Source organism: Prionailurus bengalensis, chromosome C2, assembly GCF_016509475.1.
Source record: "Prionailurus bengalensis isolate Pbe53 chromosome C2, Fcat_Pben_1.1_paternal_pri, whole genome shotgun sequence".
NCBI classification, from domain to species: Eukaryota; Metazoa; Chordata; class Mammalia; order Carnivora; family Felidae; genus Prionailurus; species Prionailurus bengalensis.
Genome location: NC_057350.1, coordinates 134022363 through 134048479, shown reverse-complemented (window position 1 = coordinate 134048479; position 26117 = coordinate 134022363). Strand labels below are relative to the sequence as shown.

Genomic DNA, 26117 nt, shown 5'->3' with positions numbered 1-26117 from the left:
TGTCAGGCATAAGTCCCACTTTGTCATGGTGTATGATGTTTTTAATATAATGTTGAATTTGGTTTGCTAGTGTTTCGTTGACACTTTTTGTATCTGTGTTTGTCAGGAATTCTGTTTTCGCTTATAATTTTCTTTTTTTGTAGTGTCTTTGTCTGGTTTGGTATCGGGGTGATTCTGGCCCATAAAATGAGTTCAGAAGTGTTCCTTTTCAATTTTTTTGGAAGAGTTTGAGAAGGATTGGCATTAATTATTTAAATATTTGGTATAATTCACCAGTAATGCCATTTGGTCCTGAGCTTTTCATTGTTGGAGGTGTTTGATTACTGATTCAGTCTTTTTCTATTCATGATTCAGTCTTTGGTAGGTTGTATGTTTCTAGGAATTCATCCATTTATTTTAGGTTACTCAATTTCTTGGCATTATAATTGTTCATAGTAATCCCTTATCCTTCCCACCCACCCCTCCGCCCCTTCCCCCCTTTCCTGTGGCATCAGTTATAATGTCTCATCTCCTTTTTCACTTTTGGTTTCATTTGAGTTCTCTGTTTTTCCTAGTCTAGCTAAAGTTTTGACAATTTAATATTTTCAAATAACCAATCCAGCTTTTTCCCCCTTATTTCATTTAGTTCTGCTCTAATCATTATTTTCTTCCTTCTGCTAACTTTGGGTTTAGCTGCTGCTTTTTCTAGCTCCTTCAGGTGTAAAGTTAGGTTATTTGAGGTCTTTCTTTTCTTTTTTTTTTAGTAGCTACCATTTTTATAGTACAAGATGTTTTAAGCCCCTTTCATGTGTTCTCAACAATCTTATGAGGCTCCATCATTATTCTCACTTAAATTTAGGGAAACAGATACAAAGAGGCTATATGACTTAATAAAGGTCACACAGCTAAAAAATATTGGTAGAAAAGGAGAGGCTTACTTTTTGCTCTTTCTACTTCCCATTGTTTGACTTTTTTCTTTTCCTGCAAAGTATCATCTGAATGATAACTTATGCAATATGGTTTCAAAGTTGGCACTTTTAACTATAATGTTATCTTTATTTTGTGTGTAATAGTTGTTCAATAAGTGTTTATTGAATGAAGAAATGAATGAAAGTATGGGTGAATGAAATGACCCCAGAAATCTGGAATAAAATTCCAGAGACCTAAGTTTAGTTCCAACCCTGTGCCTGACATTGAGGTCTTTCTTTTTTAATATAGGTGTTTATCAAAATAAACTTCCCTCTTAGTACTGCTTTTTTTACATCCCATAAGTTTTGGTATGTTGTGTTTCTGTTTTTGTCTCTAGATACTGAGATATTTCTAACTTGCCTTTTGATTTCTTCTTTGATCTGTTGGTTTTTCAAGAGTGTGTTATTTAATTTCCACACATTATTTTTCCAGTATTCCTTTTGCTATGGATTGTTAGTTTCATTCTGTTTTGGTCAGAAAAGATATTTGGTATGATTTCTTCTTAAAATTGTTGAAATTTGTTTTGTGACCTAAGATGTCAACTTATCCTGGAGAATGTTCTTTGTGTGCTTGAGAACAATGTGTATTCTGCTACTGTTGGGTGGAATGTTCTGTTAAGCCCATTTGGTCTATAGTGTTCAAGCCAACTATTTTCTTGTTGATTACCTGTCATATGTTCTATCCATTATTGAAAATGGGATATTGAAGTCTGCTACTATTATTATATTGCTGTCAAGTTTTCCCTTTAGTTCTGTCAGTGTTGCTAAATCTATTTAGATGCTCTAATGTTGGTGTGTGTATTTCTCTTCCTAGTTTTGTCATTATATAGAGTCCTTTGTCCCATTTGACACTTTTTGACTTAGAGTCTATTTTGTCTGATGAAGTTTAGCCACACTGTTCTTTTTTTTGTTACCATTTACATGGAATACCTTTTCCATCCCTTCACTTTCAGCCTACATGTGCCCTTAAATCTAAAGTTAGTCTCTTGTAGACCACATAGAGTTGGATCTTTTTTTTTAATGTTTATTTATTTATGGGGAGGGGGAGAGGGAGGGAGGGAGAGAGAGAGAGAGAGAAAGAGGAAGAGAGGAAGAGGGAGACAGAATCCCAAGCTGACAGCACAGAGCCTGATACAGGGCTCAAACTCACAAACTGTGAGATCATGACCTGAGCCGAAATTAAAGAGTCGGACACTTAACCAACTTGAGCCACCCAGGAGCCCTGGATCTTGGTTTTTTAAAATCCATTCAGTCATACCATATCTTTTGATTGGTTAGTTCTTTTTTGAAAATCAAGTTCTTTAGCCTTCTACGTGTTTATCTCGATCTTTGCCTTTTTTCCCCTTAGACCTTTTTGGGTTAAATATTACCCAACTTATTCTTTTCTCAGAGCCAATTTTATTGAAGAAATCTAATCGATGGTCACTACCACTACTTTTGGTACCTTCCTTTCATGAATCAACCTATTCTTATCAGAAAAGGGACATAAAGTTATAAAATGCCAGAACTGAAAACAACTTGATCAATTTCATTTGCTTCAACAGCAAAACAAAGGTGCCTAAAGAAATGAAGTAATGTGCTGACAGATAGCTAGTCAACTTTTGTTAACTTCAACTTATGAATTCTGTATGGAACCCTAGTGTATGTGAAGAGACCTTTGAATACTGAAGAAAATGGGACCTAAGAAGTTCATGTACTTTGTTTCATATGAAAATAATGTTGTTGCCTTCAAGCCAGGGCTAATACTGTGAAAAATTAGAGAGATGTATGTGTTTTTAGGGAAGAAACAAAGGGGAAAAGAAAGAGAACTAGTGAACCATTAAGTTATGACAGAAATATTTAGGAATAGTCAACTAAGGCTGTTGTGATTATTTTACTATGAAGCAGTCTAACAATAACAGTGTATGTTCATATTATTGACTCCGAGCCATCATAAAAATCGATGTTATTTTCTTTAAGACAGTGATGTAGGTAGCATATTTTAGGTTTCTGTCTAGAACAGTTAAACTTTTAAAAAGTTAGTCTTTATAGGTCTAAACCAGTGTTGTGTAATACGATAGTCACTAGGCAGATATGGCTGGCTAATGTAACTGAGGAACTGAATTCTTGATTTAGTTTAATCTAAATTTTAAGAATACATGATTTAGTTACTGGCACTTAAAAAATATGTTTGTGGGGTGCCTGGGTGGCTGATAGCTCAGAGCCTGGAGCCTGCTTCAGATTCTGTGTCTCTCTCTTTCTCTGCCCTTTCCCCACTCATGCTCTGTCTCTCAAAAAATGAGTAAATGTTAAAAAATATATATATGATTGTAACAACTCAGGCACATGTATTTACATTCTCAACTGTAAATTTTTTGATCTCTAAATACAGATCTATTATTTCCAATGAAAATTTAATGTTCACATTGAGATATGCTTTAAGTATAAAATATGCAACAAATTTTGAAGGTGATAAAAAATGTAAAATATCCAATAACTATATTGATTACAAGCTGAAATGATAATATTTGGGATCTATTTAATTACATAAAATACTGCTATTATTAATTTTCACCATTTTAAAACATATTTACTAGAAAATTTTAAAGTATGTGGCTTATTTTTTATTTCTGTTTGGCACTTGTCTACTCTTTGAGTAACTAAACTATTAGTCTGGCATTGTAAATAGTTTTTTTTAAATGTTTATTTATTTATTTATTTATTTATTGGGAGGGAGAGAGAGAGAGAATGTGCACACTAGTGGGGAGGGGCAGAGAGAGAGGGAGAGAGAATCCTAGGCAGAGAGTCTGTGCTGTCAGCTGTCAGCACAGAGCCTATTGCAGGGCTTGATCTCCCCAACCATGAGATCATGACCTGAGCTGAAATCAAGAGCCAGTGCTTAACTGACTGGGCCACCCAGAAGCCCCTGTAAATAGTATTAATGTTAAATAAAATAACAAATAAAATGGTTTGAACGATTTTCTTAGAAATGTAATCGTCAAGAGGAGGTTTTGGTTAGATATTCTAGCTAGTTGACTGTTGGTTTGAGAAAGCACCCTTCCAATAAATCAGGAAAAAGTAGCAACAGTGAAGTTTATGAACAGTTTCATAAAAGCCATCATTTTTTTAAGAGAATGGACAATTAGAAGATATCTTTATGTACCAATTACAATTGTTAATATGCTATACTCTTACCAATGACTTAATTAGTAGCAGGTTTTTCTTATACTTCATATTTAGGTCTCTGTATATACTACTTTTTACACTACTTTTTACTATCACTTGTGTTCTTGTACTGGTTAATTTTTCTTGTGTACCTCATTTAGGCTATATAAGGTGTTCCCCCCCCCCCCCCCCCCGCTTTACTGAGGTATAATTGACAAGTAAAAATTCTATTACTTAAGGTGTACAATGTGATAATTTGAAATACATATCCATTGTGAAATGGTTACTACTATCAAGCTAAAAGTATGTTTATTAATACATCCGTCACCTCTCATAGTTACCTTTTTTGTTTCTTTTGTGGTAAGAACACAAGATATACTCTCAGTAGATTTGAAGTATACAGTACAGTATCGCTAACTGTAGCTGTATGTATAGATCTCCCAAAGTTACTATTCTTAAAACTGAAAGTTTGTACTCTTTGACCAGAGTTTCCCCATCTCTACCTTCAAGCCCCTGGCAGCCACCATTCGACTCTGTTTCTAGGAGTTCAAGTAAGAGGAATCATACAGTATTTGTTTTTTTGTGTCTGGCTTATTTATGCTTATTTTATTAGCATAAATGTCCTCTGTGTTCAACCATGTTGTAGGAAATGGCAGAATTTCTTTGATTTTTATGGCTGAATAGTACTCCATTGTGTATACATACACATTTTTTTTTTTTTATCCATTCATCCTTTGACAGACACTTAGGTTGTTTCCATATCTTGTCTTTGTGAATAATGTTGCAATGAACATGGGAGGGTAGATGTCTCTTTGAGATACTGGTTTCATTTTTTTTGGATGTATACCCAGAAGTGAGATTGCAGGATCTGATAGTAGTTTTATATTTAACTTTTTGAGGAAGTGCCATACTGTTTTTGATGGTGGTTGTACCAATTTACATTCAACCAACAGTGTGCAAGGGTTCCTTTTGCTCCACATCCTTATCAACACAAGAGTGCCCTTTCATGTACCTGTGGCCATTTGTATGGCCTTCTTTAGAAAAATATTTATTTAGGTTTTTTGCCCATTAAAAAAAATAAGGTTATTTATATATTTTTGCTATTGAGTTGTATGCGTTCTTTATATAGTTTGAATATTAATTTATTATTGGATATATATGGTTACAGATAAGATATTTTCTCCCATTCCCTTGATTGTCTTTTTATTTTGTTGATAGTTTCCTTTGCTGTGCAGAAGCTTTTTAGTTTGATGTAGTCCCTTTTGTTTCTGTTTGCCTTTGTTGCCTGTGCTTTTGGTGTCATAGCCAAAAAATCATTAGGTTGCATAAGGTCTTTGAATGTGGAGATGATATATGGCATTTCATAATCTCTTGGTGTGTGTATAGTAGAGTGGAAATGTTAATAGGAAATATTTGTTGAATTAGTTGCTATTGTAATTTTGAATGTTTTAGATTAAGGTATTTTTGCCAAACATTTTTTAGATTATTTCAATGTACTGAATCTTGGGTAATATGGAACCCAATCTTACCATCCTTTAGGAACTTTTTTATACTCCTCTTTGAATTTAGACAGGTTCAGGATTGTTAACACTTTGTTTTCAAATCATGAGAGTAGATGTTAAGATACATATTTTGGATTAAGATTGGAACCGACTTAGAGCTTGAAGGGTCCTTAGATATGATAGAACAAGTCTTATTACTCATTTTAATACCTTTGGAAACTGAAGAAGGCCTAGATTGCTTAAAGTCTTGCAAGCACTAGTTGCTTGCATAAAACACCTAGGAGTTGTTTGTGGTTACCATCTTCTCCCTCACCCCTAAATCCGGTCTATTAGTATGTCCTATAAATCCTATTTCTAAAATATATCTCAGTCTCTGCATTTACATGCCCAGCATCCTAGTTCAGATTACCCACTCTTTGGATTATTTCAACAGTCTCCTGGATTATTTCAACTAGTCCTTTGGCTTCCTTCTTCTCCTCAAATTTGTTCTCTACACTGAAGCCACATAATCTTTTTAAAGCAAATCATCATGACTGCCTAGCTTAAAAATTGCTAATGACTTTTCAATCACTTAGGAAATACAGACTTTATAACTTGGCTTACAAAGTTCTGTATGATCTGAGTTTAACTGTTTCTCCCAACTACATCTGTTCCTCATAGTTACTCATAGTTGCTTACTGCAGCCATGTGGACCTAGTTTTTTTCCAAGAAATTTTTTCTTTCTACAGTTTATTGCAGTTTGCAGTATATAATATTTATTTGTATGTAAGCTCCATTAGAATAAGGATTGACTGTTTATTCATAATTTTGTTTCCTTAGCCTAGCAGAAAGCCTGACACATAGTAGATGATGAATAAATACAGATGAATGGATGAGTCATTGTCTGACTGGATGTTACTGAGCCTCTACTTTCCGTATATAAATTGGATAATAGTATCCACAAGACGTGATTGAGGATTCAATGAAAATATTTGTGATAAATATGTTTCCTTCTCCCTCCACGGATTAATATAGTGGATTTGTTTTTTGAGCTGTTTTCTGGTTAGTTATTTCTATTTCAGTTTGTTGCAGTTAATGTTTATAATCCATTTTAATTTTTGAAAATTTAAGTAGCTATACTGTACTGGAGTATGGATCATTGATTGATGATTGGAGGAAGAGGAAGATTACCACTTAGTGTTAGTTTCAGCTCTGAGTAAAGAGACTCAAAAATCACAAAGACTTATACAAGGTGGAACTTCTCTTTGTAACATAAGAGTTGGGAAGTGGGCAGTCTAGGGCTTTTATGGCAGTTCTGTCCTACAAAGTCCTCAGGGACCCAGATCCCCTCTAATATACTGTTCCATCACCCTAGACTCTGGTCCTTATTTGGTTTAAGATGGTGGTGAGTCATCCATGTTCCAGGAAGCAGGGTGGATATACCATTTGTCCTTGTAGGAATAGGCAGTTTTCTGGAAGCCACATAACACCTCTACTTAAAATGCTGGTCACAACTTTGTCTTGTGGCTTCTAGCCATAAGGGAGGCTGAGAAGTATAGACATTGTTCTAGGAGGCCCTGTACTTACCTAAAAATTAAGTCTTCTGGGCAAATGGAATATGGGAAGAATGGATGCAGAATATAGATAGGTCGTAGTAGAACACATCAGAGTAATAATAGGTAACATTAATATATGTTAACAATATGCAGTATATGATAGTATTAATGGAAGGGGTAACAATTCATTATACCATTATAATATACCAGTGAGGTCAAACCACTTGAGGTCATTGGATAACATTGGTTGTCAGCCATTTTGGAAGTATGGTTGGATAAACATTTAAAAAGTGGTCTATGGGGCGCCTGGGTGGCGCAGTCGGTTAAGCGTCCGACTTCAGCCAGGTCACGATCTCGCGGTCCGTGAGTTCGAGCCCCGCGTCGGGCTCTGGGCTGATGGCTCAGAGCCTGGAGCCTGTTTCCGATTCTGTGTCTCCCTCTCTCTCTGCCCCTCCCCCGTTCATACTCTGTCTCTCTCTGTCCCAAAAATAAATAAACGTTGAAAAAAAAAATTTTTTTTAAAAATTAAAAAAAAAATAAATAAAAAGTGGTCTAGTTTGTAAATATATTACATGCAGAGAGTTAATTTGCATGTATTATAAGGATCCTGAATTCATCGTTTTTTGAATATGTAATGTCATTTTTTCAGTGGCTGTACTAATACTGAGGAAGCTAACCAATAACCTAACAAGAGCTATTTAAGATTTTTTCCCCCCTCCTTCTCCCCCATTTTCTTTTAAAATCTGTTCATAGGATTTTTCTAAAATATATGGACAGATGAGGCCTAGCTCAAGAAGATTGTTCAGGATTCTTGAACTATGAGAAATGTTTCTGAAACATGGTTTAAATCCATTTCTTACCATCTCTCACCAGAAGCTTTTTATTTTTCAATACTAAGACACTAGCATGCTCTGCTCTATCCACCCTGAGTAAAATTCCTATTCGATGATAATCAATATGGAGGTCACAGATTTTCAAGAGATAAGATAACTTTGGATTGAATCTGTATGCAGAAAGAAAAAATCTCATGTGTCCGAAAAACTTTTGGTGTAACAAAATTAGGAACCAAAAAAAAATCTTTTGCGATGTTAAAATATTTTATCGTTAAACAAAGGTTTAAACCAGCTTTCCATTATGTGATTCTGTGAAGAGTAGGAGTAAGCTGTTGATAGGATACATTTTAGTGTAAAGAATGGAAGGATTATGAAGTTGTCAGAATTGTAATTTATTGGCTTATTAAAAACTTAATATGGCTTAAAAAGTAAATGCCTCAAGATAAAAACCACATCCCCTTACCATTGTTCAATTGAAAAAAAAATTGTTGAACTTAAGTTTGCACTATCTTTGTCAGTAATTTTTTATCATAAATACTTTGTACATTCCTAATGTTTTAAATAGTTACCTGTTTTTTTTTTTTTTCCTTTAAGATGTGAATTCCTTGTATTAGGGGTCTGTCTCATTCAGTAGAAGATTTAAAACAGTGCTATATGGTGCTGTTAACTTAAATAATAAAAAATAGTGCAGCAATTATCTCAGTTTTTTCATCTTCCTTTGATTATATTGGATATCATGGGCCAGGAATTTTTTTTTTTTAACATTTATTCATTTTCTGTTTTATTTATTTATGTATTTATGTATTTATTTATTTATTTATTTTAATTTATTTATTTTTGGGACAGAGAGAGAGCATGAACGGGGGAGGGGCAGAGAGAGAGGGAGACACAGAATCGGAAACAGGCTCCAGGCTCCGAGCCGTCAGCCCAGAGCCTGACGTGGGGCTCGAACGCACGGACCGCGAGATCGTGACCTGGCTGAAGTCGGACGCTTAACCGACTGCGCCACCCAGGCGCCCCGAACATTTATTCATTTTCAAGAGACAGAGCGCACGAGTGGGGGAGGGGCAGAGAGAGAGGGAGAGACAGAACCAGAAGCAGGCTCCAGGCTCAGAGCTGTCAATACAGAGCCCCATGCGGGGCTCGAACTCACGAACTGTGAGATCATGACTTGAGCCTAAGTCGGACACTTAACCGACTGAGCCACCCCCTAATGAATTTTTTTTTTTTTTTTACATTTTTTTTTAAGTAGGCTCCATGCCCAACGTGGGACTTGAACTCACCACTGTGAGATCAAGAGTCTTGTGCTATACTGACTGAGCCAGCTAGGCACCTCATGGGCCAGTTCTCTTTCCTTAGACTCTAAAGTACAGTGAATGTTCAAGAATGGCAAAACCCATAATCCTACTTCTTGCCTAAGTTTACTCCTTCCTCCCCTCCGTAATGCTTACTTAATTCTTGTTTGGTTATTCCAGTGTTAAGACAAGCTTCTAGCAGTCTCTCCAGAAGCCTGGAAAGGGTAGGGTGAGGGGAATGTACTTAGCAACTGAATGAGATCTCTAGACATTAGTCTGAATCATCTCACCAGTAGGGGGAGAAATCGACAGTAGTCCTCTCCTCACTACCTTCACATGGGAAATCATTCTACTCCCCTAAATATCCATAATAATAAGATTATCTACATTTTATTTTAAACTTCACTCTGAATAACACTATAAAGTAGATTCTGTTAATGTTCTTTATTAGATGTTGAAGTGAGACCGAGATTAAGTAACTTGCTCAAGGTCACGGTTAGGTTTGTTAGTGCAGAAACTGGATTAGAACACAGGCAGTTTGGCTACAAAGCCTACATTCTCAATCACTGTGCTATTATTGTATTTCTCCTAGGTAAAAATCTCTGAAGATTATTATTCTTATTTTATAAGTGCAAAGACATTTAGGCCCAGGGCATTTAAGTAGCTTGCCCAAGGACACAACTAATAAATAATGGAATCAGAATTTGAATTCCAGGTAGGCTGACCTCCTGAGGCCTTAATTTTAGCTGTCATCCTGTATCATTGGTTTATATCCTGTCAACTTCTGCATTTTAAGGTGCTCAACTTCTACACCTTAATGCCTCTTGTGTTTTTGGATTAAAGTGTATATATATATACACACACTCTTAATATATACACATGAATCCCCTGTTGTCTTTATAATTTTACCACTCTATTCCAGAGTCTTGTGACATAATAGAATTAATTTCATTGAAATTGTTTACAAGTGGGAGAAAGTAGAAGGAAACTGTGTGTGTGTGTGTGTGTGTGTGTGTGTGTGTGTGTGTGTGTGTGTGTGTGTATGTGTGTAAACATAGTCTCTGCCTTCAAAGAGCTTGTTCTCTGGCTGGGAAAGACCTAAGCACGGAAGTTGACCTAGAACAAGAAATAGGATGTACCTGCTTAAGTCTAAGTAGCTGAACTTACACATTGAATACTTTGGAACGAGTTAAAATTGTCTGTATAAGAAGAGATTTTGTTTGGGGTGCAAAAAACCCCTGAAGACAGAATATAGGATATTGTCACCACAGTGATTTAATTTTTACATATTTCATATATCAAGATGATATTTTTGAGTTAGTCATGTGGAGATAGTTAACATCATTTTGTATGCAAAAATATTTGCATGTCTTTAATTTGGCTTAAAACCATTTTGCTTACTTTAAAATACAACTCTGCAAATTGTTAGCATATTTCAGTATCTTGGTACAATTATGTTAGGATTACAGGTTCTTTAATAGATTGATATTTAATGGTTTTTGTTCTTAAATTCTGGCATTTCTTATATTATCCATATCATGTGGATTTTTTTTTCTTTTTGTGTTTTGGTAAGTAAATTAGCTTAAACACATGAGGTAACACTAGCCCTGAAATACCCATTTAAAAATAACTTGTTTAGGAGTATTATGACAATAAATAGTATATTCTTTCTTACCTTAACTTTTTTTTTTTTTTTTTTTTTCAACGTTTATTTATTTTTGGGACAGAGAGAGACAGAGCATGAACGGGGGAGGGGCAGAGAGAGAGGGAGACACAGAATCGGAAACAGGCTCCAGGCTCTGAGCCATCAGCCCAGAGCCTGACGCGGGGCTCGAATTACCTTAACTTTTCATAGCCATTATAGGTTACCTGTTTTTTAAGATTACTTTGACAATCTAGTATAGGTTGCGAAGATCTTGAGAGAGTAGTGGGGTGGGGGTGTGTGCACAAGTGCGTACACTCAGTGGAAGCAGACTAGATTAGAAAGAGCATGTGTTTGGAATTAGACACAAGTTTAGTAATTTGTATGACTGGATAAAATACTTAATTTTTGAGTCAGTTTTTTCCCTCTATTATATGGAAACATAGCAAGGTTATTGTGAGTTTTAAATGAAAATGTACACTTATTAGCACATCGTAAATGTTCAAAAATAGCTGTTATGTTCCTTAATTTATTTATTTTTTTTTTAATTTTTTTTTCAACGTTTATTTATTTTTGGGACCGAGAGAGACAGAGCATGAATGGGGGAGGGGCAGAGAGAGAGGGAGACACAGAATCGGAAACAGGCTCCAGGCTCTGAGCCATCAGCCCAGAGCCCGACGCGGGGCTCGAACTCACGGACCGTGAGATCGTGACCTGGCTGAAGTCGGACGCTCAACCGACTGTGCCACCCAGCCGCCCCTATGTTCCTTAATTAAAAAAAAAAAATGCTAGTTGATAGGAGAAAGAACAAAAATTGAAGGGAAACCATAGTATTTGTAATTTTTCTGTTAGAAAATAACTCGCATGCTTAATAAATAGAGAAAGAAGGGAAAGCTTACAATAGATTGGTTGTTTTTGACACTTCCTTGTAGCTTTGGGGAAATTAATTTTATAGAGGAAGGAACATCTGACTTTTTTATGTTACCTCGTGCCTTTTTGACATAGAGAAAATGAATACTTAGGGCATTAAACAATAGTTTTATGCCGCTATTTAACGGATTTAAGGCTTTATTCCATTTCCAGATGGGAAGGTGGAATTATTTAATTTCTTCAGTGAAATTCAGATGATCCACAGAAGCTTAGAGCTAGGATTTTTACATTATGAAATTTTTGGTTTTTTCCTTTAAAATATGACATGATTGATTAAATTCAACAACAGAAATTGTAAATCTTAAATTTCTTTGCTTAAACTTTTTTGCATTTTTGAAAATAAATGCATCTGGTATATTAAAAATGATCTTGCTAAAAAAATAAAATCTTAGATTTGTGTTTTTCTGTTATCATAAAATATTTCTCCATCTCTTTTATGGGTCCACTGCAGACATTCTTATTGCAGTTGTCATTTATAGGGTTAAACATTTGCTATATTGTAACATACGAAAGCACTTAAGCTGTTTGGAATTGTTTACTTGCTAAAACCAGTGTTAGTCAGCAGAGGCAGTACACCAGATTTCCTTGTGGCTTTTAGTGGAAAATGTTAAAAGCGCACTCATTTTTCAGTTATAGAATTTTTCAGTTTGATCTGGATTAGTCACAGAACTGGCATGAACCTTCTAATTGTGAAGGCTGTCCAAATGCACTATTTTTTTCTCCTGCTAGAGGAAGTTACATCCCCGAGCAGTAGCTCAGATCTCTGGTAAGTGTAACATGTGAGCATTACTAGGCATTTCATCCTGCGGTTCTGCAGTCTTTGCTATTCAGACTGTTGCTCAGTTGGAATGCTTCTGTGGGGCCGATCCTGAGGTTCTGTAGATATTTTTTAAGGACCTACCTATTTGGAGGTATCAGTGGCTGTTTTGCAAGATCATCTGGGGAACAGGAAAGCATCTGAAATCTACTGAAAAGGATAACTGTAGCGGTTTTCACAGTGGAAGGAAACTATATTGGCACAGAGCAGATGATTGAATAAAGTAGTTGGCTCAAAGAAGATGCACAGTCTGCTGTTTTTTCCTGTGAATGAAGACTATTTAATGGAAGCTGTATTCATGTGGAGATCAAAGGAAACACTGGAATGATAAACTACTGGGCTTTTCTCTCTCTTTTTTTAAATGAAAAGCCTGAAGCAGTAATTTGAGCTCAAATGCCTTCTAATTCCTTCGCAGCCTGCCTGTTCCGTTAGGATCCTCTGCTAACACTATTTCTGCCTGGTGCTGTGCCCTTTTGCTGGAGCAGCCACAGACAACTGCCTGATGGAGAAAGAATGAACGCTCTGCCTTGCTTATGCTATCGATGGGAATAAAGCTATCTGTGTTTCTTCTTTATATGGGATATCTGGATTAATCAAGCTGTATTCTAGCACCAAGAGTCCTATTGTCTCTTGGGGTCTGACTCATCGCATGTAAATGTACTGCAGCTTTGCTATTAATGCAGAGTGTTGTTGTTTTTTTTCTTTCCCAAACACAGAAAGAATTGTCAACCTCTGAGCTTCATTTTAAGAATTTATGCTGAGCTCTAGATATTTTTTTTTCCTCTGGATAGTATCTGCTTTAAACCAGAAGCTGAAGAAATGAAGACAAATTAGAAGTGGAAACAGAATAGTGAGATTTTTTTTTTTTTTCCAATTATAAGCAAGTCAGCTACTGGTAACTATATGACCTTGCAGGCAAGAGTGGGTATAGCTATAATCCTCTCTGTCACAGTAGTAGTTTCTCATTTCATTCTGTATTGTGTGGGGTTGTCACCCCAAACAATAATCTTTTTATGCAAGTAAATTTCTGTGAGACAGAGAGCAATATGATTATTTTGGTAAGGGAAAAATATTTTTAGATGAGCTTGTACTGGACTCCGTTTTAGTTAGTGACATATTGATATGAAATTTCTTTTAAGTATTACAGTAACCCAACAGAAAATAACAGAATTTTGTTGTTTTTAGGAAGTTATGTTATGTAGTCATAATTTTAAACTTCAATTTTTCTGATAGTACTTACTAACTTTAAAAAACCAGCTGCGCTGTTCAGAGAATGATCCTAAGTGTTGTACAGAAGAGGAGGAAAAACTATTTGTGCTCTTCCAACTGTGACTTTTATCACATAGCTTGGAATTTAGTGTTTTAAAAGAGCGAATGAGTCGAGTGTGTATTGTTGTTTTGGAGGAGGTAGAAGATGAATCTCCTGCATTCATTTCTAAATTGCCACAGGAAAATAAATCCCTACATTCACCACCACCTTCTGGAAGTGTATTGGTAAGATATGAGAGTTTATGTTTATTATCTTCTACTGAACTAATGGGGTAAATTTTATCTTTTAAGAATAAACATAAGGTGGCTTCCACTAGTTTTATTAAAAACCCAAATAAAAGCAGTATAGGTATGTAAATATGATGCAGTATTACTTGTGTATAAAATGGACACAGTTTTGGTTTTTACTTCTTCAGACGTTTAGCTAACATTCTCAGACTTTCCTTACTATGTATTACTCTCTTACAAAGACTTTTTAAAAAATAATTTGAGAATTGAAAATAATTTGAGAATTGTAGTTCTGGCAACCACGTTTCTGTTTTCATTTTGTGGTTTTAAAAAATGATGTAATGAGAATGAGGAACTGTATGTTTTAGGAAAGGTTTACTACTGCTAGCAACACCGAGGCACAACCTTTTCTGTAATGAATTTTATGTATTTACATGCAGCACTTTTATATGAAAAAGAATCAGACTTCCTTAACCTTATTTTTAATGCTGTTGTCAATTGGTTTGTTTGACTAGTATAATATGATACCTTATCAAAGAGACTGTTGTTGATTAAGAAATTGTTATATTTAGACATGCACGTGTTTGCCTCTTTGTGTTATTCAGGTATATGCTATTTTTTGGTCTTTGAATAGTAGTGATTTTCATCAATTGCCAGATTTTCTTTCTTCGGATTTAAATCTGTATAACAAGTAATGCTAACCCATGGAAGTTACTGAATGCCCCAAACAGAACTTTTCAAAAAGGCCTGCCTTCATGGGCATCATTGTGGCCTGGCAATGGCTTGTTTGACAACTTATGTCCCACAAGTAGATGTTGAGATGTCACACTTGTATTTGGAAGAGACTTTGTTTTTACCATGTATATAAACAAAAGGCTTCTACTCAGGTTTGATTGTGTTTATTGTACTACCTAATTTTGGCCATACTGAATTGATTTTTTTTTTTAATTAGGCCTTTTTTTATTCAAGGAGGAATCCTGTACTTTCATACAATTTGACTCAATAAAAGTATTGGTTAATGTCAAAAACAAATTGATTATTGTTGCTAAAGAGAAGAAAAATTTTAGGTTTAAAAATTATGTGGAAATATCTTTAGAATTATCCATGCAGTGTGATTAATATTTTCATTACTCTCTTGTATTTTAGCCATCACTGGTGCAAGCTATATTTAATGGAGATCCTGATGAAGTTCGAGCACTAATATTTAAGAAAGAAGATGTTAACTTCCAGGTAAAACAATTAATTCACTGATACTGGCCTTTAAATCTACTTATAAAAACTCTTTTCTAGAATTATGATTTTGTTAAAAAAGACGTAACAGTTCTATAACAGTTGTTTTAAATGAGGGCAGAGGGTCTTGAAGTAATTGCCTCAAAAGAAGGGGACTGGGTGTATATTCAGGGTAAAAACTAACACAAGAGGACTAGGAACCAGTAAGGGTCCTTTGTTTCCACAGCTTTTTACTTGGGAAATTTTACAGAAAAGTTGAAACAATATTCTGAATACCCACATACACTCCACGTAGATCCAGCAGTGAGAACATTTTGCCACATTTGCTTTCCCTCTCATATTTACACATATTTTATATATAGACACATACGGTTTTTTCTTTTGCTGAATCCATTTGAAAGTAAGTTGTAGACATCGTGACATTTGACTGTTAAATACTTGTATGCATTTTAGATGAGGGTTCTTTTTTGTGAACTCTAAAAGACATTTCTATTAAGTTTATAATATATCTGATTTGATTATGAGATCGAATTTGTTTTCTGTAAATAAGTATGGTAAGCATTATACAGAGACTCATCTGTTTGAGCCTCTCAGTAAAGAAAGACATATTGTTTGAAAAGTCTCCAAACTGAAAGACGTAGTGGATTTGACATTCAGGATTGACATGAGAGACAGTTTTATACAGATTGGGCATATGGATAATTTTCTGTTTCTCTAGTGGCCAGTAGTTTCTTTAATTTACTGAGTTGAGACTAAAGATATATAATTTACTGTAGTAAGATCTAATTCATTAATGTGTATATTTTTACGGGAAACATGTTGACAGTACATTCTTCATACATAATTCAGTCCTCTGAATTATTGTGGTGAGGGGGTCATGATTCATAAAGTTGCCATAGCAACACCAAAACAGATGACCTAAAATGATTGGTAGTTCTGCAAAAGCCTGCAAGGTCATCTCAAGCTCTCATCTTTCTTTCATTCTTTCATACAGTACTACTGTGATAATGTTAAGTAGATATAAAAAGTATTAATCTTTTAAAAGTTGGATTATCCAAATAAATTTAATCTTTAGCTAAAATGGTTCATTCTAACATTAGAGTGATCAAAATCCTATTACTACATTTTTTTTAAACCTTCCTAAATGAATTGCCTTTAAATTTATATTTATTGGAAACATGCACCTAATTCAGGATATATTTATTTATTTTAAATGGAGTGCCTTGTTACTTTACCTAATTGGGGTGTTCTGAAGAGTCTATTTTTTTCTTAGGACAGAAAATAGTTACAGGGGTATAGAGTTAATGAAAAGGAAAAAAATGGCTTTCTGTTCTGTTGAACTCTAGTTTTTTGGGTTTGTTTGCTAGTTTTCTTAATAGTACTAACAAATCTTATCTTGGTGAGAAAGTTTGGACTATAATGCTACTTACCATGATTAATTTCCCTGTCATTATGAAGTCTCATAGCCAACACTGTTTTCTGCTGTATTGATCAAATTATTTTAAATTTTTAAAAATTACTCAGAATCATCTTGAGCATAAGTTTATTCTACTGTGATGTCCTTGGAAACTATTGTGTATGTGTCATTAGTGTGTCACCTCCAAACATTTATGATTTTTAGCCTCTACTTATAGATTCCTTTCTTTACTTGCTTTTAACCACCACTTTTTTTTTCAATATATGAAATTTATTGTCAAATTGGTTTCCATACAACACCCAGTGCTCATTCCAAAAGGTGCCCTCCTCAATACCCATCACCCACCCTCCCCTCCCTCCCACCCCCCATCAACCCTCAGTTTGTTCTCAGTTTTTAAGAGTCTCTTATGCTTTGGCTCTCTCCCACTCTAACCTCTTTTTTTTTTTTTTTTTCCCCTTCCCCTCCGCCATGGGTTTCTGTTAAGTTTCTCAGGATCCACATGAGAGTGAAACCATATGGTATCTGTCTTTCTCTGTATGGCTTATTTCACTTAGCATCACACTCTCCAGTTCCATCCACGTTGCTACAAAGGGCCATATTTCGTTCTTTCTCATTGCCACGTAGTACTCCATACTCCATTGTGTATATAAACCACAGTTTCTTTATCCATTCATGAGTTGATGGACATTTAGGCTCTTTCCATAATAACCACCATTTTTTAACATCTCCTAGCTGGTGCCCTTACTGTGACTTAGGGCAGAACTAAAAGGTTAGTACTTCAAATCAGTAGGCTTTTCTTGAGGGTGGGTGACTTCAGTAGTCTTCAGTGATTCATGGGTTTTTGACAAGTTATTCTACAGCTGCTTTTACGTCTTTTCTCATGTGACTCTTAGTAGTTGAGAGTATTGTCATAATTTTACAATTTGTTAAATCTGTGATCTGAGTTAAATCTGTGATTGTTGATAGGTAATAAAGTATGTTTAAGTTTTATGTCAGTGTGACAGTGGTGTTTTTTTTTAAAATAATTTTATTTAAATAAGTAATTGAGAATAACATCTCTTTGAAACTTACAGTTTTTGAAGTTGTTTTTATCAGTTTTTAGAATGGGTATACAAATTCAGATTTGTTTCTGTACTGTTAAATGAACATTGTATTTTTTTAGATTTATTTTAGTTTCTTCAGTCATGTCCTGAAGTTTTGGATACTGTGAATCACCAAATAGCATTTTTCTTAGTAACATACCTAAATTGATTTTTAACAAAACTCTTAATTTAAAATACATGTGTATTATTTGGTTGAGAAGGAAGTCTTCTGTTGTAGAGGCTTAGGTAAGATGATTTCACTAGAAAATGCTGGAGTTCTGGTGGCTCAGTTGCTTAAACGTCCAGCTCTTGATTTTGGCTCAGGTCATGATCTAACGGTTCCTGAGTTTGGGTCCTGTATCGGACTCTGCACTAGCAGGGTAGAGCCTGCTTGGGATTCTCTCTCCCTGCTTCTCCCCTGCTCATGCGTGTGCGCTCTCTTCTCTCTCTCTCTCTCTCTCTCTCTCTCTCTCTCTCTCTCTCTCTCTCTCAAATAAATTTTTAAAAATGTTGGAGTTTCATATTTGGAGGCTTTGGGCCACAAGTAATTGAGTGCTTAACTAAATACAGGTTTATTGCTTTTATAATAATTTACTCTAGAGCAAGGCAGTTTGGTTGGTTAAGATCGTACTGTCAGAGCTCTGGGTGAGTGGCTCTGTGAGGCTTTCAGCTTTCTTCTCCTAGTAGAGATGACTGATGCATTTTGTGCTTATGACACACAGCCAAAGAAATGGAAAGGGGACTCTCCCTGTAAGTTTCCTTTTTCTTTGTATTTTTAATCAAGCAAAACTATCTTTTTCCAAATCCCCTCCAAACTCCCCCTGAGACTGGATTGGTTACTGGCTTACTCTAAACCAATCCACCAGCAAAGGTAGAATGGGATTAGCGTTTTGCTTAGATTAGTCATTGTTTTTCACCTGGTTCATCCCCTGGGACAAGAATAGAGGCTTATCATCCCTGGTTATATTAGGATTCCACATGTGGAGAAAATTTGCATTTTCATAGGAAGGCATAAAGGGGAAATAGTTGTTTGGGTAGTAACCTCATAGAAGATTTTTGATTGCCTAGAAGCAGTTGAAGTAGCAAACTTTTAGAAAAATAAGTTACCTGGTTATGGAAGAAACACTGTTAATCAAAAAGGTGATACTGTCAAAAATTTATGAAAGCAGAGTGGTATGTATATATAGTGTAAAGAACAATTGGAATTTAAGTTATTAGACCTAAGTACTCCTGTTTTCTTACCTTATTGCCTATATATACTACTTGAGCAAATCCATTTAAGTTCTTTGAGGCTCTCTTTTGTTATAAAATGTGTGGATTACAATAATGGCTTTCAGGGTGTTTGCCACTCCAAATTTAAGATGCTCTAAGGTGTGCCTGGGTGGCTCAGTAGATTAAGGGGTTAAGCATCCAACTTGGGCTCAGAACTCAGGTCATGATCTTACATTCATGAATTTGAGCTCCACATCAGGCTGTCTGTTAGCACAGAGCCTGCTTTGGAGCCTCTCTCTGCCCCCTCCCCTGCACGCCTCTCAAAATTAAATCAGATAAACATTTAAAAAAATTTTTTAAGATGGTCTAAAAATTCTGAATGACCTTGAATGACCTCCTGCTTTTGCCCAGAAGGTTTCGTTTGTATTTCTAAATATATGTAGCCAAAATAATAATTATTATTATTTCCTTTCCCGAGGATTTAGTAAAACTTAATGCCCTATTGTAGAGTCCAAATAATTTAGTCTAAAATATCAATAACATATTTCAGAGGAAAGGTCTGACTTTGTCAGAAAATTATTTCTACACAAAGAAATTGTTTTCCTGTGTCCAGAGTGATAGAAATTGGTGTTAATTATAGAATTTTATTTCAGAGACAGTGATATGCCTAAATCTTTTTATGTTATGATTCAGTTCATACAACAATCTTGTAATGTTGGTAGGTTAGCATTTCCATTCCACTAATAAATAACAAAACTACAATTCAGAAAGGTTAAATATCTCCAGGACCAGTAAGTATAGCAGGAACAGGAATTTGAACCCATGTCAGACTTGATAGTAACTGGGAAAATAAAGTAAATTGGAGAGAGAGAAATAGTTTTTTTCTTTTGTCAAATAGTGCCATAAAACAGTAATGGTTCAGAAGTGGATTTTCCCCCCAAAAGTTAGGTTGATTCTATGGACTCCTATCTTTTAAACTGTAATTCAAGTGGATTCCTAATTTTCATGATACCAAGTGCTGTTAATGTTAGCATTGCAAATGAGTGACTACGTAAGCCTCCCTGATGTCTTAATGTTTGGCTGGATAAAAATGTCATTCAAGATAATACCAAACTAGAGGTAATTATAATTTAGCCAATGCTGTTCTCAGTATTCAAAACAGGAATGCTTAGATTATGAGTGACCCTTTTTAAACACAAAAGATTTGATTTAAGAGCTAGTCAATAAGTAGATCTTCCCTATATCTACCATATAACTTAGTGTTTTTGAAAATGCTATCTTGGATATTTTATTAGCTTCTGAATTTAGCTTTGTCATTCAAAGTATTTTGGGATTGATTTGCCAAAATAGCCTTCCAAATTATTAACATCTTTAAGCTTTCAAAAGTACTTTCTGGGATCATTGAAATGATGTTGATTTTACTTTGTCAGATGAAGTGCTCAGCAAATCTATATATACACATCATACAAACAGATCATTAGTTTTCGTTATTATTATAATAATATTGTTGGCAGTTAACACAAAGTAGTAAACCCTAAGTTTACACAGGTTGCCTGAATTCTACCCACCCCCATCCTTCACTGTGTTCTCTAGTCTTTTCTGGAAATTAACAAGAAATGCTCTAATCTTTAACCAGTCTTTCTTGTGGCCACATGTCACTTCTGCTGGCTGTCAGTATACCACACTGTTGGTGTTCTAAGTTCTTAAAACCTCTTCACTCTGTTACTTGAGGTCATGTGCACTCTCTGCCCTAAAATTGTACATGTGCACATGGTCTTTTTTAGCTAATTACAGTAATTAGTAATGGAACCTGTGACCAACCCTTCAACCCCTTCTCAAGTGTACCCACCCAATTTCTAGCTGGCTTCCATGGAACATCGAGTAGTAAGGGGGGGAGTGAAGAAGAGCAAGGAACCAACTCAGTTAACACCCAGGAGAGAATTCCTGTATAGTTTCTAGGTGCCTAGAGATGGCACCTCTCCTCTATTCTTGCCAGTGCTTCTAGCATCTAGCCTCAGATTTTTAAATTTTCTTTACCAATGGTCAGTTTTCCCCCAAGATCTTAAATGAGTTTACATCCTGTCATTGTGACTATAAATGGCTTTGGAAGATTCTGAAACAAAGAAGGTATTATCTAATGAAACTAGCTGTTTTTGCAGCTAGAGACTGATGGTGACTTATTTTTATATTCCATTCATGTATTGTTTTTTATTTAGCATATACACATTCTGCATCTTTCATTTTTCATCTCCAGTGTATTTGGGGAATATATATTGGGAATGTAGTATATTAGTCCATATTAGTAATGAGAACTTCTCATTTTTCTTTATAGCCACATCATTTTCCATTGTTTATAATGTAATTTATTTAACTAGTCCCCTTTTAGAGAGCATTTGGATTATTTTAAATCTTGCTAATTGGAAATAAATTGAGATCTTTTCACCAAGAAAACAAAAATTCTGCTTCAGTGGACATGCAAAATTTTTGGAATGTTTATATTTATTATAAATTATTAAATTATCATCTTTCCAAATATACTAAATGTCCTCTTAGTTCTTTGAAGCAATTTTACTGGACATGTATAAATAAATAGATGTTGGGTAAACAGTGATATGTTTTTTTTTAAGTTTATTTATTTTGAGAGAGGGAGAGAGAGTGTGTGCACACATGCTCAGAAAGGAGCAGAAAGAGAGGGAGAGAGAGAATCCCAAGCAGGCTCCGCACTGTCAGTACAGAGCCCAGCGCGGGGCTCGAACTCAGGAACTGTGAAATCATGACCTGAGCTGAAACCAAGAGTCGGACACTTAACTGATTGAGCTACCCAGGTACCCCAACTGTGATATTTTTAATAGAGATCAGGTACTTTTACTTGCATAGTCTGAAATAATGCTGATGAGTTTTTATACTTCTAACTGTATATAAGTAGTATGTTAGGTAGTAAAACAAAAATGGCATAAATTCTGTCCAAAATTTTAGACAGAGCTAAATTGGTCTGTTAGTCTCAGCTAGTACCTCAGCCTTTTTTTTTTTTTTTTTTAGGTTTTAGTGAGGTATAATTGATATACAATGAATTACATATATTTAAATTACACTGTTTCATAAATTTTGACATACGCATATACCTATGAAACCTTCACCATAATCAAGGTAGCTAATGCTTCCATCACTTCCAAAAGATTCCATTTGCCTCTCCATAACCTCTGATTTGCTTTGTATCACTACAGATTAATTTGTATTTTCTAGAGCTTTATATAAATGAGATTATACAATATGTCTTTCTTTTGTCTGGCATTTTTTCACTCAGCATAATTATTTGAATCTCACATGTTGTGGCATGGTATTAACAGTTCTTTTCTGTTGCTGAGTAGTATTCCATTATAACTATAAACACAATTTGTTTATCCACTTAACTATCGATGGACATTTGAGTTGTTTCCCATTTTCATCTATTACGAATAAAGCTATGATGAACCTTTCTGTACAAGTCTTTGTATGAATATAGGCTTTCCTTTCTCTTGGGTAAATGTCTAGTGGTGGAAAGGTCAGACCATATGGTAGGTATCTATATGTTTAACTTTTTAAGAAATTGCCAGCTGTTTCCAAATTGGTTGTATCATTATACATTCCCACCACCAAGACATGAGAATGCCAGTTTTTCCACATTCTCACCAATATTTGGTAAGGTCAGTCTTTTCTAATCTTAAAAATTCTAATAGATGTGTATCCATCCCACAGTGTATCTCATTGTAGTTTTAATTTACATTTCTGTGATGACTAATGATATTGAACATCTTTTCATGTGCCTCTTGGCAATCTGTATATCCTTTTTGGTGAAGTGTCTTTCAGATGTTTTTGCTAGTTTCTTTGTTTTTTTTTTTCCCCCTTAATTGGATTGTTTTCTTGCTCTCGAGTTTTGAGAGTTCTTTGTATGTTCTGGATACAAGTACTCAATCTGTGGTTGTGTTTTCATTCTCTTAAGAATGTATTTGAAGAGCAGAAGTTTTAAATTTTGTTGTTGTCCAGTTTATCAATTTATTCTGTTATGGATTGTGGTTTTGGTGTTGTATCTAAAAAGATCTCTATCTCCGCATCACATAGATTTTCTTTGTATCTCCCAGAAGTTTTGTATTTTACATTTAGATCTACAGACTATTTTGAGTTAATATTTGCATATTATGCAAGGTCTATGCCAAAGTTCACTTTTTTAATATGTAGATATATTCAGTTCTTAGATACTTGTGGAAAAACAAGACTATTTCACTGAATTGTCTTTGTGTATTTATTAAGTCACTTGTTAATGCCAGTGCCATACTCTTGTGATATGGTAGCATTTTATAATAAGTCTTGAAATCATCAACTTTTTTCTTTTTCAAAATTGTGTGAGTACTTAGTGTTTTTATATATATTTTAGAATCAGCTTGTCAGTCTCTGGGGAGAAAATTGGATTATGTTGATCTGTAGGTGAAGTTGGCAAAAATTAACATCTTAACAATATTGAGTCTTCTCACCCAGCTCTCCATTTATTTAGGTCATTTTTAATTTCTCTCAGCAGATTTTGTAATTTCACTGTGGATGGCCTTTTTACATACTTTGTTAAATTTATATTTTATAAATTTTGTTCTTACTATAAATGGTATTTAATTCAAAATATGTTAAATATCCAGTACTGCTGAGGTAAGTTTCTTTTTGAGTACTCTCTCCAGTGCTCCAGGAAACACAAGTTTTTCACCCTGGTTGGCGGGAACAGATTACTTCCCTGTATGCAATCCAGGCACTATTCCTTCAAAATCCATGTATCCTCACTGGTGATGCTATCACCTCCAACTTGGCAAAATATATTTTTTTGCTGTGTGTGTGTGTGTGTGTGTGTGTGTGTGTATGAGAGAGAGAGAGAGAGAATCTTGCATATTACAATGATTATGGCCTTCTAAAGGATTAAACTGTAGAAATTAGATAGATACACAGTAGTAGTAAAATTTCATGAGGGCAGTTAGGAAAAATAAAGTATCAAAAACCTCCTGGATTAGGATCATAAGAAGAAAACGGTTGAGAAGCACTACTTTAATTGCTTTAGATGCTTCTTTTCACCAGACTTGGGTAGTATTTTTATACACTTGTGCTGCTCAGTACTTAGTTGAGTATACACGTGCATAATCTGAAGATCTCTGGCATTTTCTAGCTGTACCGTCCTCTCTTTGTTACTCTGTCCTGAGAATTCTAGTCCCTATTCTCCCCAAACTGTGGCATTACCTTACTTTGCCTTATTTTAATAGGACCTGGTATTGATATGTAATTTTGGGAGCACCTGGCTGGCTCACTTGGTAGAGCATGTGACTCTTGATCTCATGGTTGTGAGTTAAAGCCCCACGTTGGGCATGGAGCCTACCTAAAAAAAATAATAAAATAAAGATATGTAATTTTGGTGTTTTATTTTTTTACTGGGAAGAACAAGTAAATCTTAGCATAGGAATATCTGTTTACTGCTAAATTTATAGAAGAGGATAAATTCAGTGTTTAAAATAGGATTCTTCCTATTGTCTTTTTAATATTACTACTGATAGAGCAATGTGTGGGTTACAACATGAATTAATACTTACATTCTAAACTTCCTAAATAGAATATGCTTGAGGGCAAGAACCATGCCTTCCATTTTGTAGGATAGGTAGCACTGGAAAGGGATCTTAGAAATTAAGTGGTTATATCATCTCTATTAAAGATGAGACAAAACTAAAGTCTTGGAGTTTATTTGATTTGGTCACTTATATTTAGCAGAGATAGCATAAGAGCCTAGTTTTCTTAATGTCCAGTTTGTTTTCTGTCCATGTTGTCTCCACTGGTTTGTCACCTCTCAATTCTGCCTAGTGGTTTCACATTACAATAAGTTTCTTAGCTTTTGTCCTATAGCTATTAAGTATGTAAAGTCTTAGTAAATACCTGCTGGCTTAATTTGGTATAACTTGGTATGTTGGTCCATTCCCTTGAAAAATTATGTGCCAGTTACTGTGCTGGGTACTGGGGAGACAAGTCCAGTCATACATACTTTTTCCCCTATTCTTCCCTGCTCTTTCCTGACTCAGGATATCGCTTGTGCCCATGTTGTCTCCAATTCAATCTTTGCTTCATCTTCATTTTCTCTTTGTTCTTTAGGTTACCCCTGATAGTAGGCAGAATTCCTAAGATGGCCCACAAGAATCTTACTCCCCCTCCATGTACATATCCTGTATAATTTTCTGTACTGTAAATATGATAGGATAGCACTCTTGTGATTACTTTATAACGTTTGGCACAGTTGACTAGGAAGGTGAGATTAGCTGAGTAGACCTGACCTAATTACATGAACCCTTTAAAGTGGACCTAGGGGCGCCTGGGTGGCTCAGTCGGTTAAGCAGCTGACTTTGGCCCACGTCATGATCTCGCAGTTCATGGGTTCAAGTCCTGCATCGGGTTCTATGCTGACAGCTCAGAGCCTGGAGCCTGCTTTGGATTCTAGGTCTCCCTTTCTCTCTCTGCCTCTCCCTTCTGCCGCTCACACTCTGTCTCTTTCAAAAATAAATATTAAAAAAAAATTAAATGTGTATCTAGAGTCAGAAACAAAGACAGTAAAGGGATTTGATGTGAGGCAGGTTCTGTGTTGCTGACTTTGAACATGGAGGGGAGCCTCATGGTAAGGATTGGGCAGTCTATAGGAACAGACAGAGGGCAACTTCTGGCTGACAGGGAGAAAACTGGAACCTCAGTCCAACAACCACAGTGAACTCAATTTTTACCTAAATGAACCTAGAGGTGGATTCTTCCTTAGGTCTCCTGGTGAGAACATTGCTCACTGACACCTTGATTTCAGCTCTAAGAGCGTCCCTGAGCAGAGAACCCAGCATACCATGCCTGGACTTCTGCCCTACAGAACTGTGAATTAATAAATAACTGCTGTCTTAAGCTCCTAAGTTTGTGGTAATTTGTTATGCAGCAATGGAGAACCAGTATTAAGACTTATATATCTCTTTTTCTGGAACACCTTTCTTGGTCTTCCAGGATGT

General features: G+C 35.3%; 1 protein-coding gene across 7 annotated transcripts in view; it reads left to right on the top strand.

The window, feature by feature from the left end:
• The window catches only part of ANKRD28 (ankyrin repeat domain 28), a 200668-nt gene that overhangs the window by 64488 nt on the left and 110063 nt on the right, over positions 1 to 26117 (top strand). For 5 of the 7 annotated variants that reach the window (XR_006299512.1, XM_043595436.1, XM_043595437.1 and 2 more), the window contains one exon: positions 15289 to 15372. Coding sequence is in view for 5 of the 7 variants with exons in the window: in XM_043595436.1 (XP_043451371.1) it covers positions 15289 to 15372 (84 nt within the window). In the remaining 2 variants the exon portion in view is untranslated. Of the gene's footprint in view, positions 1 to 12578; positions 14140 to 15288; positions 15373 to 26117 lie in introns of those variants that run through there. The other 2 variants (XM_043595434.1, XR_006299511.1) reach the window with 2 other exon arrangements.